Source organism: Nilaparvata lugens, chromosome 5 (genome assembly GCF_014356525.2).
Source record: "Nilaparvata lugens isolate BPH chromosome 5, ASM1435652v1, whole genome shotgun sequence".
Classification (NCBI taxonomy): domain Eukaryota; kingdom Metazoa; phylum Arthropoda; class Insecta; order Hemiptera; family Delphacidae; genus Nilaparvata; species Nilaparvata lugens.
The window spans coordinates 70,884,369-70,903,835 of NC_052508.1; the positions used below are offsets into that span (position 1 = coordinate 70,884,369).

Consider the following 19,467-nt stretch of genomic DNA (forward strand, 5'->3'; position numbering starts at 1 on the left):
TTAACTTGAATGAATGATTAGCTATATTCAGTATATATGATAGCTATATCAGTAGGCAACATTTCTTTTAGACAAATTACTATCAGTCTGTCATAATTTCACCGTATATGGTTATACAGCCACAATAAGTATCGGATGTAGACAATTGTCAATTTCAAAAATAATCGGCTACTCAATCAAAATCTTATTGACATATTCAAGATTGAAAGATTACCAACCAAGCGGGAGCTTGGAATAATTGAAAAAACCTATATAAGGTACGCTAATAATTGAATTTTCACGGTGTTGAATCTTATTAATTTTTCTCATTATTTATCCATTTAAGTTCATTTTGAGGTTGTAGGGGGGAGGGACAGATTGTCCCAGACTCCGAGGCTTCAGGGGCCATCCTGGGCTTTCTTCACGTAACAATATTGGAATGAGAAAACCAGGCTCTAGCAGCAAAAAATTCTTCTCATCCTGAATAAAATTAGTTTATTGTTGTTCATTGTCCAGTTAGTAAGTCCATTGTTAGTTCATTGTCCAATGTTGATTGAAACTTTAATATGATTAAGTCTCAGAGTTCATAGCTTCATAACTGAAGATGAGTTTTGAAACTTGAGTTTTGTTTGAATGAAACTATCCTATTATATCCTATTATATTAAGCGAGCAATTTCTGTATATGGTTATCTGGTTATGTATGTAACCAGCTCGAAAACGGTTCTAACGATTTTCACAAAATTTGGAACATATTAGGTTTATGATATAAAAATTCAATTGCACTAGGTCTCATCCCTGGGAAAACTCGCTGAACGACATGAAAAGGATGATAATTATTCATCCTTGGAAAAACAGAAGATAATTTCGTCATCTGTTGATGATTGAAGTGAGTGAGCGAGTGCATGTGTGTGGGACTGACATAAAATTATGACTCAGCTGTTTTGAACTTTTGTAATCATTCAATCAGGTACTTGGTGCCGGTTGCACAAAAGCCGGTTAAATTTTACTCCTGATTAATTCCAGTAGAACCAATCAGAGAAGCGATCTTTTTGAAATGATCTTCTCTGATTTGATTCATGTGGAATTTATCAGGATTAAAATTTAAGTGCAACTAGGCCTTTGTGAGAGAAATTTTTGCATTCATCTGGGAATTGATCTCAATTGACTGTGATTAGATAGAAAATTTCTGTATGAACTATGAATTATATATATTATAATTGATATCAATTGACTGTGATTCGATAGAACATTTCTGTATGAACTATGAATTATATATATTATAATTTCTTCTGTCGTAATAATTTTTTCATGCTTTTTACTCCGAGCGAAGCTCGGTCCCCCGATATTCTTAATGAAAAGATAACAATATTGTTTTTATGATCTCAAGTCTTCAAGCAGTTGGGCGAATGCCTGTTGTTTACACCTGGGTTGTATCCTATTGTCCATGAATAAATAAAAAATAAAATGAATAATTTGCCTACATAAGACTAATCAAGTGCAGGGTAACAATCATAGTAATTGAACACACAAGAGTGGCATAGTATTACTTATATTGTTTAGCATATTCCCATATAAAAAGAGCACCGGTAACATGCACGTTGAGTGACCTGACTAGACCGTACTGCGGCACTACAATGCAAGCATCCAAAAGCGGCAGCATATTGGCAGGAATGCCCTCTTTCTCGTTGCCCAATATGAGCACAGTGTTGCAAGGAAACTTGAACTGTGTAAGTTGCACACTGGCGGGCGTCTGTTCGGCTCCAACGATAGTAAACCCGGCCCGCTTCATCTTCTGAATGTAGTCCGCCATATGGTATTCCTTCACTTCGGTAATATTAACGTGTTTCTCTGACGACATCGACAGGCTGGTGAATTGTTTGTCGGTGAGGTAGTGGAGACTGTTGAGGACAAGCTCGGAAACCCCGAACACCTCGCAGGTTCTGGATAGACCGCCCAGATTCGGAGGCCGGTCTATGAGCGAGGCCACAACTATCAGGCCTTCTCTCTCTCGCTTCTGGTCTGATGGTATGTTGCTCTCTTCGTCTGCCAGCATGTCTCGCCACGGCACAAACTTTTTCTGGATGATGTCCGTTTCACTGGCACATTCTGCTGATTCTGGAACACAAATTAAGTAACTATAAGAATAGAGAAAAGATGGCTTGAGATATGCAAGTAATTATGAGATAAGATAGCATAAGAAAATATTTATTTATTTATTTATCTATAAGGTTAGCAAAAAAATACAAGAATATATAATATAAAAATAAGAATACAACAAAATATCCCATGGTGTATGACGTTTAAGTTCCAAATTTCACTGTTAACTCAAACAGGACCTCCTATCATGGAGAAACGATAGCATGAGTAGATATCCCATGGTATCGGCGTTTATGTCGCAACTTTTACTGTTATCCCAAGCCGATAGTTCACGTAGTTCTTTCCTATGCAGCTGTGTGACGCTGGTAGTCTCTCAAATTGTGCCGTTCATACACTATCACCCCAACAAAACAGTAAAACGGCTTGAGATAACAGTAAAAGTTGCGACATAAATTCCCTATACCATGGGATATCTACTTACGGTATTGTTTCTCTACGCTCCTATATACTACCGGACCTAAGTCTAGAAAAAAAAAAATGGCCGACGTATGTATGTTTTATAGAAATTCCTACTGGAAAAAATCACTAATCAGCTGTTAGAGAGCGTCTCAGTTTGTCGAAATCTCAGTTCTTCTAGTTCCCGTTTAAAATACCAGCCATCACATACGGCGGCCATTTTTTGTAGGCGCAGGTCCGGTATATAGGAAGTCCTGACTCAAACCGATAATCCGATAGTGGGGTCCACGTTATAATAGCATTGGAGGTCACCAGACTTCACATCCCCAGATTAATTTTTTGAAGTTTACTTTTTACAATAAGTCCGAAGTCTTCAAAATCAATTCTCACGATATTTATGAATTTCAAGTAAATATTACAGAATATCACAAATGTTTCCAGTGCAACTCTGATAAAAGGTTTTCAAAAACATCGAAAGACGCACAAACCTCTAGTTTTGAAAGTCCAAGTGGCAGGTTCACAGTCAGCTAGTGATTTGATCGCATCAGAAGCAGTGATCGGGTCATCTAGATCAATCAAATCTCGACTCGAGTGCAAACAGTTTTCCAACACCATTTCAGAACACCACTCGTCTCGAGTCACACTCGATAAGCGTGGTAATTCGATAAAATAGACTGAAAACAAAAATTAATAATAAATATAAGTAACAAATAAATTAGATTAAATTTAAAAATAGAATATAGTAGGGTAAACCAGCCCACGTTGGGACACTTCAAGTTGTGAGAAATTAGTAAGTGTTAGGTTGGCAACGACTGCGATGTTTTATCAGCTGTTTATAGCCTTAATTACAGACATAATAATTTCAGATGTAGCACCAGTCATTATTAAGAAAAAATTAAAAATATGTTTTTTAACCTCAAAGCTTTTTTTTGAGAAGAGGAATTTCAATTTTACTTTAAACATTTATTATTTAAAATAGGTCTCACAGCTAATATGCATTCTGTATTATTTTATGAATATTTTGACATATATAACATTATTGTACTCTTATTTTTAATCCAGTTATTTTGCCTATAACAAAGCCATGACCATCTGCCCACATTGGGACAACCCACATTGGGACACTGCAATCATGATATATGCTCATATTATAACAATAAGCATTGCTTCTGAATCCTATTTTACTCAATGTAGGCTACATATCAATGAAATAAATTATAAATAAATATGATATATGATTATAGCCTGTAATGTAGCTTCAGAGGTAGCCATTTCAAACACACTTTGTGCACATGACCTTTGGTAATAGTTTTAACTAAAACAAAATTCAAATAATGTATTTATACTATCAATAATTATAATAAAATGTTATAAATTAACAAAAATAATGAATTGCTCATTTTTAATCAATATTCCAACCTGGGCAAGGGATGTCCCATCGTGGGCCGATCTTAAGCCCAGGTTGGGACACTCCCCAAAAATTTATTTTTGCAATAGAAAAATCAATTGACGATCAATGCAGTTACCATCCTCAAGGATGAAAGTGTAAGCACATACACTCATACACACACATACAGACCAATACCCAAAAACCAGTTTTTTGTACTCAGGTGACCTTGAAACTTTTTTTCGGAAAGCAATACTTTCCTTACCTATGGTAATAGGGCAAGGAAAGTAAAAAATCACTAATCAGCTGTTAAAGAGCGTCTCAGTTTGTCGAAATCTCAGTTCGTCTAGTTCCCGCTTAAAATATCAATGCCGCCACATACGCCGGCCATTTTTTTGTAGGCGCAGGTCCAGTATATTTAGTGAGTCAACGTTATAATGACAGTACTTGGTCAACTTTGGTTTTGCTATCCTTGTCTATCATTCGACAAAGCCGGTGGTACTATCCTTTTCTAGGTCCACAACGATGACAATTATGTTTTTGACAGTGTAGAAATATAACTAGTTAATGCAGAGAATCGGCATCGCTATGTTCTATATTTATTCACTGCCATTGTAACGTGGACCACACTATAGGAAGTCCTGACTCAAACCGATAATCCTATAGTGGGGTCCACGTTATAATGGCAGTGGAGAAAGATAGGGGAAAACGTTGCCGTTCCTCTGTATTGTCAATGCCTTCTATATACGGTAGCTGATACAGGTTTATTGATGTAATATTAACGGTTCATTCTCGTTTAATAATCAATTATATTTTATTAAGCAAGAAATTTTATTTTTCAATAATTTCTTAATGAATTTTCATAATAAAGATGAAATATTTTGTTAATTAATTATTAATTCTACATTGTTAAAATACGATCTGGCAACAGAGAAAGAGATAGCGCCATCCGCTTTGTTGAATGATAGACAAGGATAGCAATACCATTGCTAATCAAACTCTGCCATTATAACGTGGACCTCACTATAGTAGTGAATCTCTCATACTGTGCCTTTCTTAAGGTGCGTACAGATTTACGCGCCGCGAACATGAGCAATTTACTTTTAATCAGCTGATGCCAAGCTTTTTATATCTGTATCTTACAGTTTCTGTAAAATACAGATATAATCAGCTGACTAAAAGTGAATTGCTCATGATCGCGGCGCGTATATCTGTACGCACCTTTACACTTTCACCCCGCTAAAACAGTAATAATCGAAAGTAGTCGACATTAATCGGTTTGAGTTAACAAAAATTAACTTGAAATTTGGAACATAGTTCATTATAATGTTTTACATTAAGCAACGTATACAAGAAATTCATCTAAATGTTGTTCATTTCATAGTATAGATTGACCAATAGTGCCAATACGGATGGGAGCGAAAGATAAAATAATCAACTACTACGAAAATGGAGATAGCTATCAGAAACGTGGTGAATCACATTAATCGGTGACAGAAAAAACTAAACAGAAAATACATTTAACATAAATGAGTTATACCATGGGATATCTTTTTATGCTATCTTTTCTCTAACCTATGAGTCAAAAACAAAACTTTGAGCCATTTAAAAGTATTTTTGACCGAGCGAAGTGAGGTCTAAGATTCAAGTCGACGGTTTTGCATTTCTCTGTATATGTTGCGCATTTACGGCGAAACGCGGTAATAGATTTTCATGAAATTTGACAGGTATGTTCCTTTTTAAATTGCGCGTCGACATATATACTAGGAACGTTGTAGATAGTTGCAGCCAGACCTGATAGCAGTGCTCACACTCACATTCCGCGACGACACGTCACGGTAGGATAGGACAGAAAGCTCTATGTTTAGTAAGGATTTTTTCTAGACATTTTAAATTAATAATAAGAATAAGAATGTTTATTTCGCCAAATTTTTACATAATAGTTACAAAACATGAATGATTTGGCACAGCCAGCAAAGTTAAACTTGTGCGCTAGCTGTGAGTTCATAAAGCAAACAGTACGAAATAGCCTATAGCAATACTGAAAAAAGGAAAAAAATATATACCTATGTAATAAATATTATAGTAATACTTCTTGTAAATAATACATGTCTTCTTATAAATAATACAATGATAAGAATTGAATAATCTCGTGTTAAAACCAATTATACAGATGATAACCAAAAACAAGTCATACAGCCTACATTTAAATCTTCTAAATGCAAACTAATGAAGAAGAATACAATAAAAAATGAAATTTTCAGTTGTGAGCACATCCCAGTGCTTAATCAATTTTCATAAATAATACAAAAGATAGAAAGACATTCAAAACTCAAAAGAATCATGAATAGATTTCTTAACATTTAGGCATTGTAAAATATATATTCTGCTTAACCCATACATTTATTTCCTTGATAAGTGCTTTAGTAATTTTTGAATTAATTAGTTTTATCGGAATTTTGTTTGAAAATATATTGCAAAGATAGGTGAATTGATGTCGACAAACTACTAGTTTTATTAAGTTGATATTGAAATTATTTAATGCTAATGAACGAGTTTGGTACGGTATATTTCTAATTTCTAGATTACTTCTATTCTTATTTAAGTGCAAAACAATCCTAGTTACATACATCTGTCTTAGTGTGGGAACACTTAATTCTTCAAAAAGTTTCTTGCTTGGGTATCGTCTTGGTTTACCCAGTGCTGCCCTTATAAGATGCTTTTGTAGTGTGAAGACTTTATTAAAGTGACAATCATATGCACCACCCCAAGCTTCAATCGCATATTGAAACAGCGAGTGGGCATACGCAAAATAAATTGATCTTTTTACATCCAGGTCTTTCAATTGATTTACTTTGTAGAAACTATAAATAAGAAATTTAAGTTTAGAAGATAGGTAATTCATATGAGTATCCCATTTCAAATATCTATCCACCATCACTCCCAAATATTTTATAGAATTAACTTTTTCAATTTGTTGGCACAAACAGTTCAACCCATCATTCAAGCAGTGAGGATCAGAGTGCATTTTCAAATGCAATGAGTCCTCAGGTTGACCTGCTAGTGTCGGAGAAAAGGTGATATACTTTGTTTTTTTCAAGTTAACAGTTAGAATATGATTATCCATCCAATTCTTCATAATTTTTAAACCCTCATTAGCAGATTGGTATACTTGGTGCCAGGATTCACCCGAAAAAACTAAGGCTGTATCATCAGCAAATGAAATTTGGGTACAATGTGGTATTTTTAATTTTAGAGCATCGTTCAAGTAGATCAAAAATAATACCGGGGACAGAACTGTACCCTGCGGTAGACCAAAACTAGATGATTGATCTGTAACTGATGTACCATTCAAGTTTAATGTTTGTTTTCTGTCCTGAAGGTAGCTTTTCAGAAGTTCATTACATAAGCCTCTTATCCCACAATTATTTAATTTCTTCAATAAAATGCTATGAGGGACGGTATCAAACGCTTTTGCTAGATCTAAGAATACAGCCAATGTTTTTTGTTTAGAGTTGAAGTTTTCATCTATCAATTTAGTTAGGAGGATAACTGCATCAGTTGTAGACTTTCCATGCTGAAAACCAAATTGATTTTTCTCTAGGAAATTATTGATGTCTAGGTAATTTAACATTCTTTTTTTAATAATCTTTTCCATAATTTTAGAGAAGCATTCAAAATACTAATGGGTCGATAATTTTCTGGATTTGCCTTATCACCACTCTTGTACAATGCAATAATTTTGCAGATTTAAACGCCCTCGGAAAATAACCCACTGAAAAACATCTATTTATAATATGTTCTAATGGGAGAACATATGTTCACTTATTAATTTGACACAATGAGTACTGATACCATCTACCCCTGGAGAAGCACCATTTTTCAGTTCTCCGATTACTTCTAAAATTTCGTTTACACAAGTTGGGCTCAGGAACATGCTATCTACTGGAGGTGCATTTAATGATTGTGGTATTTCAATATTGTTTACAGAGTCCAATAATTTTTTGCATGTTCAACTCCTACATTCACAAAATAATTATTTAAAATTTTTGGATCAATTTTAGGCTCTTGATATACTCTCTCTTTCCCATCAATTCAGAAATACACTCCCATCTTTTCTTGGAATTGTTTTTATACTCTGCAAATTTGTTGTTGTAATAATCATTCTTTGCTTTCCTTATTAATGAGTTCAAAATATTCCTGTAATTTATGTAGTCTTGTTTAAGTTTAATATTGAACGGTTGTTTATTCAGTTTAATATGCATTTTATCCCTTTTACGAATGGCTGAAATCAAACTAGGAGTAATCCATTTTTTCAAGGGTCTGTTTTTGTGTGAATAATTAACAGTTTCTGTGCATTTATTAATAATTTCATTTATCTTGATGGTAAATTTATCAACTAAGGTGTCAATATCATCGGTAAAATTGTCATAAATCTCATCCCAACCCTGAGTTTCAAGATCTAATTTTAGTTTATCAAAATTAATTCTAGTTACTGTCTTACTGGGGATAGTTTTAGAATTGGAAACATGGTCTTTTTGTCTGATATGGAAAACAATACTATAATGATCCGTGATATTTGATTGTAAAATCGCACCTAGCACATCCACAGACTTTTTTGATCCACTTTTAAAAAATATGTGATCTATACAGCTGTTAACTTGCCCATTGACATTATTGAAAGATCTCGTATATTTATTTACGTATGATTTGAATCCATTTAATTGCAATACACTTAGGTACTCATTAGTCAGATAATTTAGATTGTTTTCATCCATTATATTAATATTTATATCTCCCATTACAATGACCGATAAATCCTTACTAATATTCTGCAGATACAAATCTAAACTTAGCAAAAAGGCATTTATTTCTAAAGAAGGAGATCTATAAAGTGCAATCAACTGATAATATGAATTATTGAAACAAAATTTGATTATAATTGAGTTTACGTTGTCTAGTTCTACATCAATATCCTGAAATCAATATCTTTGCTCACAAATACACATAAACCATCACTTCTTGTGAATCTATTATTTCTATTTACAACAGAATAACCCTCTATATTGAAAACAAATTCAGAGTCTTCACTAATCCATGTTTCGGATAATATTATAATTTCAAATTTAGTTTCACAATTGTTTAAGTAATAGATGAATTCATCAAAATTCTTTTTGATAGACCTAATATTCATATGAATTATATTCACGTGATAAGAGTTGGCAGTTCTATAGCTTAAAAAATCCTCTATTAGCACTGTATCATAACTATCACAAATAAATTGATTTTCATTAAGGTCCTCAAACGGCATAGGGAATCAAATAAGGTACAAAAATAGGAGTCCTCAATAGGAGTCGTTGACACTGGATTTATAGAGAGTTCAAATCCTCCTTACAACTTATTATAATTGCCGGCTGGTTGGAGTCTTTGCGGACAAAGACCTTGCCTTTTTCGACCACACGTATTTGTAGCCCTTTTGTAAGGCGACACCTCGTACCTGATGGAGTAGTTGAAGAAGGGGCGCTGGCAGCGGTGGCAAGTGTTGATAAGCAAATACTTTGCCATCAGGAAGCGATTTATTTATAGATCTTGTCGGAAGACCACAATTTGATTTGTCCTTGTATGTCATTTTTTTGAAATCTGCTAGCCAAGACTCTTTGTCCTGTCTACGGACGAATTTCACTACTATTGGTTTAATATTGTTTTTAGCTTTATTGTTGTTGGGGAGCCTGTGTGCGATGCTCAAGTCCTTTGAAGTTAGCTGGCTACTAATCGCAGCTGATATACAATTGAAAATCTCGTAGATTGACTCATTCTTTGTTTCAGGAATTCCGGATATAATCAAATTGTCTCTACGCGTATATTCATGGATAGAAGCCAACTCCGATTTCAATTCAACATTTTCACCCTTCAATAAATTATTTTCATTTTTGAGTTCCTCTACCTTATTCCCAAAAGCAGACAGTTTATTTTTGAAATCATCAAATTCGTTAGAAATGAACTCAATCGAATTCTTAATCTCACTGAATTCTTGTTTGATTGGAGATAGCTCCGCCTGAATCATTTCTCTAACAATTTTACCGATAGCTTCAAGGTCAGCTTGGGTTAGCGATAGCGAAAGTGAAGCACTGCTACTCTTACCGTCCGAAGCTTGTTGAGATATCTTATCGGTGGTTGATAAGACCGTTGACGTTGTCGAACTTGTACCGGTATTAACTGACTTGCAATTTTTACAATTCCACTTCGATTTTGTTTCAGCCGACATTTTTCGGAAAGTAGATTCTTTTAAATTTTGACACTCGAAGTGATAATCAATTTTACAACGACAGCACAATAGCACATCACGATCAGACACTTCGCAATTGCATTCACTGCACAACATTTTGAACAATAGTATCGCTTTGTATGCAATAAATAGAGCTTAGATAAGAGAGCTACAACAATACAACCTTCCACTTCGACTGCTGCCACTGAACTGAAAAAATTGATAAATTATTTATTAATTTTTGAGAAAACATAACAACAGGACAATGTAACTTACTGAGCGCGAGGTCTACTGTTCACAGAACTACAAGTATGCTAACTTTTCTCTAACCTATCAAAAACAAAACTTTGAGCCATTTAAAAGTATTTTTGACCGAGCGAAGTAAGGTATAAGATTCAAGTCAACGGTTTCGCATTTCTCTTCATCTATGTTTATATGTTCCGCATTTACGGCAAAACGCGGTAATAGATTTTCATGAATTTGTCAGGTATGTTCCTTTTTAAATTTCGTGTCGACGTATATACAAGGATTTTACATTTTTTTCATTTTAAGGATAATATAAAAGGAAAAGGAGCCTCCTTTATATGCCAATATAAGAGTAAAAATCAGAGGCCTGTTTCATAAAAGTTACAAGTCCTGTAATACAGGAAATCACCATTCCAATTACATGCGGCACTACAATGCAAGCATCCAAAAGCGGCAACATATTGGCAGGAATGCCCTCTTTCTCGTTGCCCAATATGAGCACAGTGTTGCAAGGAAACTTGAACTGTGTAAGTTGCACACTGGCGGGCGTCTGTTCGGCCCCAACGATAGTAAACCCGGCCCGCTTCATCTTCTGAATGTAGTCCGCCATATGGTATTCCTTCACTTCGGTAATATTAACGTGTTTCTCTGACGACATCGACAGGCTGGTGAATTGTTTGTCGGTGAGGTAGTGGAGACTGTTGAGGACAAGCTCGGAAACCCCGAACACCTCGCAGGTTCTGGACAGACCGCCCAGATTCGGAGGCCGGTCTATGAGCGAGGCCACCACTATCAGGCCTTCTCTCTCTCGCTTCTGGTCTGATGGAATGTTGCTCTCTTCGTCTGCCAGCATGTCTCGCCAAGGCACAAACTTTTTCTGGATGATGTCCGTTTCACTGGCACATTCTGCTGATTCTGGAACACAAATTTAAGTAACTATAGAGAAAATATGGCTTGAGATATGCAAGTAATTATGAGATAAGATAGCATAAGAAAATATTTATTTATTTATTTATTTATAAGGTTAGCAAAAAAATACAAGAATATATAATATAGAAATAAGAATACAAAAAAATATCCCATGGTGTATGACGTTTAAGTTCCAAATTCACTGTTAACTCAAACAGGACCTCCTATCATGGAGAAACGATAGCATGAGTAGATATCCCATGGTATCGGCGTTTATGTCGCAACTTTTACTGTTATCCCAAGCCGATAGTTCACGTAGTTCTTTCCTATGCAGCTGTGTGACGCTGGTAGTCTCTCAAATTGTGCCGTTCATACACTATCACCCCAACAAACAGTAAAACGGCTTGAGATAACAGTAAAAGTTGCGACATAAATTCCCTATACCATGGGATATCTACTTACGGTATTGTTTCTCTACGCTCCTATATACTACCGGACCTAAGTCTAGAAAAAAAAAAATGGCCGACGTATGTATGTTTTATAGAAATTCCTACTGGAAAAAATCACTAATCAGCTGTTAGAGAGCGTCTCAGTTTGTCGAAATCTCAGTTCTTCTAGTTCCCGTTTAAAATACCAGCCATCACATACGGCGGCCATTTTTTTGTAGGCGCAGGTCCGGTATATAGGAAGTCCTGACTCAAACCGATAATCCGATAGTGGGGTCCACGTTATAATAGCATTGGAGGTCACCAGACTTCACATCCCCAGATTAATTTTTTTGAAGTTTACTTTTTACAATAAGTCCAAAGTCTTCAAAATCAATTCTCACGATATTTATGAATTTCAAGTCAATATTACAGAATATCACAAATGTTTCCAGTGCAACTCTGATAAAAGGTTTTCAAAAACATCGAAAGACGCACAAACCTCTAGTTTTGAAAGTCCAAGTGGCAGGTTCACAGTCAGCTAGTGATTTGATCGCATCAGAAACAGTGATTGGGTCATCTAGATCAATCAAATCTCGACTCGAGTGCAAACAGTTTTCCAACACCATTTCAGAACACCACTCGTCTCGAGTCACACTCGATAAGCGTGGTAATTCGATAAAAATAGACTGAAAACAAAAATTAATAATAAATATAAGTAACAAATAAATTAGATTAAATTTAAAAATAGAATTATAGTAGGGTAAACCAGCCCACGTTGGGACACTTCAAGTTGTGAGAAATTAGTAAGTGTTAGGTTGGCAACGACTGCGATGTTTTATCAGCTGTTTATAGCCTTAATTACAGACATAATAATTTCAGATGTAGCACCAGTCATTATTAAGAAAAAATTAAAAATATGTTTTTTAACCTCAAAGCTTTTTTTTGAGAAGAGGAATTTCAATTTTTACTTTAAACATTTATTATTTAAAATAGGTCTCACAGCTAATATGCATTCTGTATTATTTTATGAATATTTTGACATATATAACATTATTGTACTCTTATTTTTAATCCAGTTATTTTGCCTATAACAAAGCCATGACCATCTGCCCACATTGGGACAACCCACATTGGGACACTGCAATCATGATATATGCTCATATTATAACAATAAGCATTGCTTCTGAATCCTATTTTACTCAATGTAGGCTACATATCAATGAAATAAATTATAAATAAATATGATATATGATTATAGCCTGTAATGTAGCTTCAGAGGTAGCCATTTCAAACACACTTTGTGCACATGACTTTTGGTAATAGTTTTAACTAAAAAAAAATTCAAATAATGTATTTATACTATCAATAATTATAATAAAATGTTATAAATTAACAAAAATAATGAATTGCTCATTTTTAATTCAATATTCCAACCTGGGCAAGGGATGTCCCATCGTGGGCCGATCTTAAGCCCAGGTTGGGACACTCCCCAAAAATTTGTTTTTGCAATAAAAAAATCAATTGACGATCAATGCAGTTACCATCCTCAAGGATGAAAGTGTAAGCAAATACAATAAATATAAAATTAAAAAATGTGTTTTTTTGTCCAAGTTGAATTTTGGTGACCCAACGTGGGCTGGTTTACCCTACCCTTCGAAATTAATAAAATAATGTTATAATTTGTATTCGTATTCCATTATTTTATTAATTTCAAAGGGTACTATAATTCTATTATATAAATACAAGAAAGTACGGTAGCCCTAAATTCATAAATTTTAAAACAAATAAATAATAATGACAAACATTCAACCTAAGTTGATAAATATACCTGAAGCTGTTGAAACATACAGAAGGCTGATTGTGATATACGCTGAACTTATGAGATTAATTGAATATTGAACAATTTTATCTACTCTCAACAATCTACAAAGTTACACAGAATGTTTCTAAAGTATACTGACAAACTTTGTGGGTGGTTTCCTTACTTCAAAACTATACGGAGGTAGCTTACTATAGTGAGGTCCACATTATAATGGCAGTGTTTGATTAGCAATGGTATTGCAATCCTTGTCTATCATTCAACAATAATAATAATAATAATAATAATAATTCAACAAAGCAGATAGCGCTATCTCTTTCTCGCTTTGCTCTGTTGTCAGATCGTCTTTTAACAATGTAGAATTGATTATTAATTAACAAAATGTTTAATCTTAATTATGAAGATTCATTATGAAATTATTGAAAAATATAATTTATTGTTTAATAAAATATAATTGATTATCTTAAACGAGAATGAACAGTTAATATTACATCGATGAACCTGTATCAGCTATCGACAATAGAAGGCATTGACAAGACAGAGGATTGGCAACGTTTTTCTCCTATCATTCTCCACTGCCATTATAACGTGAACCTCACTATACCTATCCATACGATATACAGAATGTCTGTATATCAGGCATTTATTATATTTCTTATCTGAAATAGACCGAAAAACTTTGTGAGGTTTTCCTTACATCAAAATAAAGAAAAAGGTTCTTGTAAACATGGGTCCTAGAATGTTTTGTTACCTAGATAAAGATAGCGGAAGATTTAACATTTTCTTCAAATTTTCAATTTTATAATTTTTTGGCGTCCTCATGAAGGTAGGCCTACTTGAGTGGTCAATTCTTATGTAAAACTAGCTGAGAAATCCAATAAAACTAGTAAAAAGTGTTAAAAGCTTGAATTGTGTGAGTTGCACACTTTGATGGTTATTGAGATGATGGACAAATTATGCTAAAAAAACTCAATTTTTCAACTTCAAAGGGATAGAAATAGGATACCCTATTGATGACTGGTATTTTGAATCATGTAATATTGTTTAAAACTTAATTTTAAAGAAAAAAGAGTAAATTCGTATGGCTTTTGTTGGTGGGGAGTCCCTTGCGGAAAGGTCCCACCGCCTGAATATATGATTTGAGCCATCAATGGGCCTTACGACTGGCATACTTCAGCCGGAGCTGACAGTTTAACGTGCTCATCCGATAAAACGGGAGTGATCTGGTTGAAAACGTTTGGTAATGAGAGGGTTTGAACCCAGGATCTCTATGCTGTTACGCAAGCACTCTATCCACTAGACCACGGATCACTCCAATTTTGAAGAAAAATTAACCAGTAACGTTTTCGTATAAAACGCACCCAAACCTCACAAATTAGGATTTAAAGGACACAAAACAGACAAAAACTTCTACAACTTTCTTGTTGAGTCTGGAATAAATTATAGTCTGGAAGAAGATAATTTCAAAGAAGACTTTAGAAGAAATCTTATTAATCACTATTCTAATTTCCTGAGATAAAACCGATCAAAGTATATTCAGATGGAATTGAATAGAGAATGCATTTATTCAAATGCTAATTAATATATAATTATTATTTAACGAAAATCCTAAATAAATGCTGTAATTCACCCCGAAGACTTCTGCTACTGCAGACATCAAAAGGGTTAACAGCTAGATGGTAATTCGATGAGAACTACTATCCAAAAATTAGTTGCCAGCCCGGGAATCGAACCCGGTACCTCCCAATTGCTAGTCAGGAATGCTTACCCTTACACCAAACTGACAATCTCTGGATAGCAGCGCTCATTTTATACGAAGCCACAGCGGCCAACCAGTTACAGATGGAATTCTATGAATTTATGATTAACTGGAAAAGAATGACGATTACCTTCAACGAAAAATGTTTCATTGGATGAAAATTGGAGAAGTAGAAATCACACTCCAATTTTGGTAAGTTTTTGATGGCGCTTCCTTTGGAGAGACTTCTCACAAGTGATGTTCTTACAACTCTGTGCTCCTCTCCCCAGCCACTTGCTTCATTTATCGACCATAACTTGCTCAGAACAAACTGCAATTGAAAGAATCGCAAATACGATATTAGAAAAATTTGCACTTGAAAGACACCGAGATTGATTTTTTGAAGATTATTGGAGAATCCAATAATTTCCATATTGTAGCCTACTGTAAATCTAAAGGTGCGTACAGATTTACGCGCCGCGAACATGAGCAATTCACTTTTAATCAGCTGATGCCAAGCTTTTTATATCTGTATCTTACTGTTTCTGTAAAAATACAGAATTTATAAAATACAAATTCTGTAAAAATACATGCTGATTAAAAGTGAATTGCTCATGTTCGCGGCGCGAATATCTGTACGCACCTTAAAGTTTACATTCAACCGAACGCATTTGAAGAATATGATTGGAGTATAAGAATAGTGTTTAGGCACCCTAATAACAGAAGAAAATAATGTGGCTGAAGAAGTGGATGCTAGGATGATGTCCGGAAATATGGTCTACTTCGCCCTGCAGAATATCCACAAGTCCAGGAATGTGTCAAAAAAAGGCAAAATTAAAATTTATTTATTCATTTTCTTTACATACAAAGGCTCACAGAAATCCATAAAGAGCCATAATTACACAACATAATAAATGTATAATTTACACAACAATTTTAAGACAAATAGAAACGTATAAGGCCGAACCTTGGACATTAACTAGAAGAGAAGAAGGTCTGCTACAGAGATGGGAAAGAAAGCTTTTAAGAAGAATTTTTGGAGCAATCAAGGAAAATGAAATATGGAGGATAAGAACAAACGAGGAACTAGGAAGATTGATCGTGGAGACAAGTATTTTATCAGTTGTGAAAAGTATGAGGCTGAGATGGGCTGGTCATGTGAGCAGAATGCCGGAAGGGAGGGTGCCAAAGATGGTGCTTGAAGGCAAACCCGGAGGAAGAAGACTACAAGGAAGACCAAGAAAGCGGTGGGGTGACGATGTGGAGGTGGATTTGCGGAGACTGGGTGTAAGAAGATGGAGAAGAACAGCAGAATGTAGAGAGGGATGGAAGGATGTGGTTGTGGAGGCTAAGGCCCTGTATGGGCTGTGATGCCAATGATGATGATGATGATAAAAATAGTTGTAGCCCATGATATCTTTCTCTTATGACTTAGTTGATCTTCCAAAATATTAAATATATAAAAATACATATGGTTTGATAGACATTCTTGCAGTCTATACCACCGCTGAGCACCAATGTAAATGGAGGGGGTATTTCTACTGCTCTATAATATTTGCTGAAAATATTCTACTAAACTAATGTTTGAATCCTTGATTGGTTGGGAGCTTATAGTGGATTTGTTCAATCGAATGCACAGATTATCATCATTATTCAATTGTCACCTATTCTAGCAACTATAGTTGCCAGGAATTTCATTGAAAATACTTCAAAATTTTAACGTCAGGTTTATAGAATTCTAAATCGAACAAATTAATCAAAGTCATGTAACATTCAAATTTCAAAACAAATTTATCCAGTAATTGATTTAGAACAGAGGGAATATTCAATATTTAATTTCTACACTTGGGAACTTGCTAACTTGCTGCAACTAAATTCGGGCCTCATTCTATGTAAATAAATTTTGAGCTATAATACGAAAACAACAAAAGTTTGGCACTCACCACTTTTATAATTTAAACTTCGACTCTTTTGGACTAAACTTCCATTAGAAGACTAAACTACTTTGATAAACTTCGACTCTTTAGAAACATTCACATACGATTTAAGAAAACCCTCTATACTTTACTCAGATTCACCCACACAATAATCTCCTAATTCTACTTCTACTAATTTTATCGGTTTATTCTTCAAACTAGATCAAAATTAATGATAATATAACGAGAACTTGTCAATTTGTCCCTCTGAATGGAAAACAGATCCATTCAGAGGACCGAGGCTCGCACACCGTTACATGTTTTCCCGGTTACGTCGTAATTCGAACTGTGGTCTTTTCACTGAAAATTATTCCCTCTCCACGAGCTTCGAGCATAACTTCCAGTGGAAAAGCCAAAGCAGCAAAAAAGTCAATGCTCGTACAATTTTCAAATATAGTGGCTTTTTCAACATGAAATTGAAATTGTATTTCAAAAATGCACGAAAATTGCTTTAATCTCGACAACTAAGCAACAAGTTAGCAAATTCAATAAGCATGGTCAAATAGTCTCACACTAAAATCTGAAAGTACGAATCAAAGTTCATTCCAGTTCAAAACCTGAAAAATAAGACACACAAAAAAAACAACTACAATGTACCCACTCAATTTCACACTATAACATAGTATATTACAATATAACATTATCTAATGAACAGACCTATATTGATAATTATTACTGATATTATCAATCAACATTATTGACCGAGCGAAGTGAGGTCTAAGATCAAGTCGACGGTTTGGCATTTCTCTTAATGTTTAAATGTTTATATGTTGCGCATTTACGGCGAAACGCGGTAATAGATTTTCATGAAATTTGACAGGTATGTTCCTTTTTTAATTGCGCGTCGACGAATATACAAGGTTTTTGGAAATTTTGCATTTCAAGGATAATATAAAAGGAAAAAGGAGCCTCCTTCATACGCCAATATTAGAGTAAAAGTCAGACTATAGAATTATTCATCATAAATCAGCTGACAAGTGATTACACAGATGTGTGGAGAAGCCAGTCTATTGCTGTATTTCCATAAGGTCTATAGTTTCAATCAGGTACATGTGGATGAGAATACTGCGTGAGGTCTACTGTTCACAGAACTACTAGTAGCAACTGAATATATTGCAGCCACAAAGTGATTCTTCTACAAGGATAATTTTTCTTTCAACCTCCGATCACATATCATAAGATACGGAAGATATTATAGGGGGACAACTTTCATAGAGCTCAACAGCTTATCATCCCAACCAGACGCCCTGTGATCAATCAGTGCGGCCAGATCTTCAATTGCTGTCAAGTTATATACACCCAAACATGGCCGCCTCCCTTGAATCTGTTGCCAAGGGCTAGTTACGTAGCGATATTCGTTTTTATTTTCAAGCAAAAGGCAATAGTTCAGCATAAATATAACGAAGAATGATTCAAGAATACTTGATGATGCTGTGCGTGAACGGTCTCGGAAAACGTTATATCGTTATATACCGCCGAGATCGTCGTGATGCATGACAACTCTGACTCACTGTGCTGGTGTAATTAAACGACTTCTCCAGCAAATAAAATGGGATAATTTCGGTCACCCACCAAAGAAACCTGACTTGGCCACTATAGTGAGGTCCACGTTATAATGGCAGTGACCGATCCTCTGTCTTGTCAATGCCTTCTATAGACGGTAGCTTATACAGGTTTATTGTTGTAATATTACCTGTTCATTCTCGTTTGAGATAATAAATTATATTTTATTAAAAAAGAAATTGTATTTTTCAATAATTTCATAATGGAATCCCATAACTAAGATAAAATATTTTTTTAATTGTTTACTAATTCTACATTGTTGAAAGACGACCTGGCAACAGAGCAAAGCGAGAAAGAGATAGCGCTATCCGCTTTGTTGAATGATAGACAAGTATAGCAATACCATTGCTAAACAAACAATGCCATTATTAAGGTGCGTACAGACTTTCGAACGCGAGAAGATCTAACATCTTCCGTAACGTTCATGATGGGTGCGTGGGCGGAGCGACTGTGGTTCGATGGAGGAACGAGGACGGTACGAGGGCGGAGCGTGCTCGGTGCGGGTTGGAAGCGCGTATATGTGTACGCAGCTTAACATGGACCTCACTATAGTAACTTATACCTTTTCCCCAAACTCAAGACATGACTTTGAAGGCAGAGCAA

General features: G+C 34.9%; 1 protein-coding gene across 1 annotated transcript in view; it reads right to left on the bottom strand.

The window, feature by feature from the left end:
- Positions 1 to 1,513: 1,513 nt before the first annotated feature.
- LOC111045546 (probable methyltransferase TARBP1) overlaps positions 1,514 to 19,467 on the bottom strand; it is a 38,544-nt gene continuing 20,590 nt past the window's right edge. The window contains exons 7-11 of the mRNA XM_039429593.1: positions 15,477 to 15,656; positions 12,268 to 12,454; positions 10,853 to 11,346; positions 3,022 to 3,211; positions 1,514 to 2,095 (exon numbers count right to left, since the gene is read on the bottom strand). Of these exons, the coding sequence (XP_039285527.1) occupies positions 1,524 to 2,095; positions 3,022 to 3,211; positions 10,853 to 11,346; positions 12,268 to 12,454; positions 15,477 to 15,656 (1,623 nt within the window). The 3' untranslated portion in view covers positions 1,514 to 1,523. The remainder of the gene's footprint in view (positions 2,096 to 3,021; positions 3,212 to 10,852; positions 11,347 to 12,267; positions 12,455 to 15,476; positions 15,657 to 19,467) is intronic.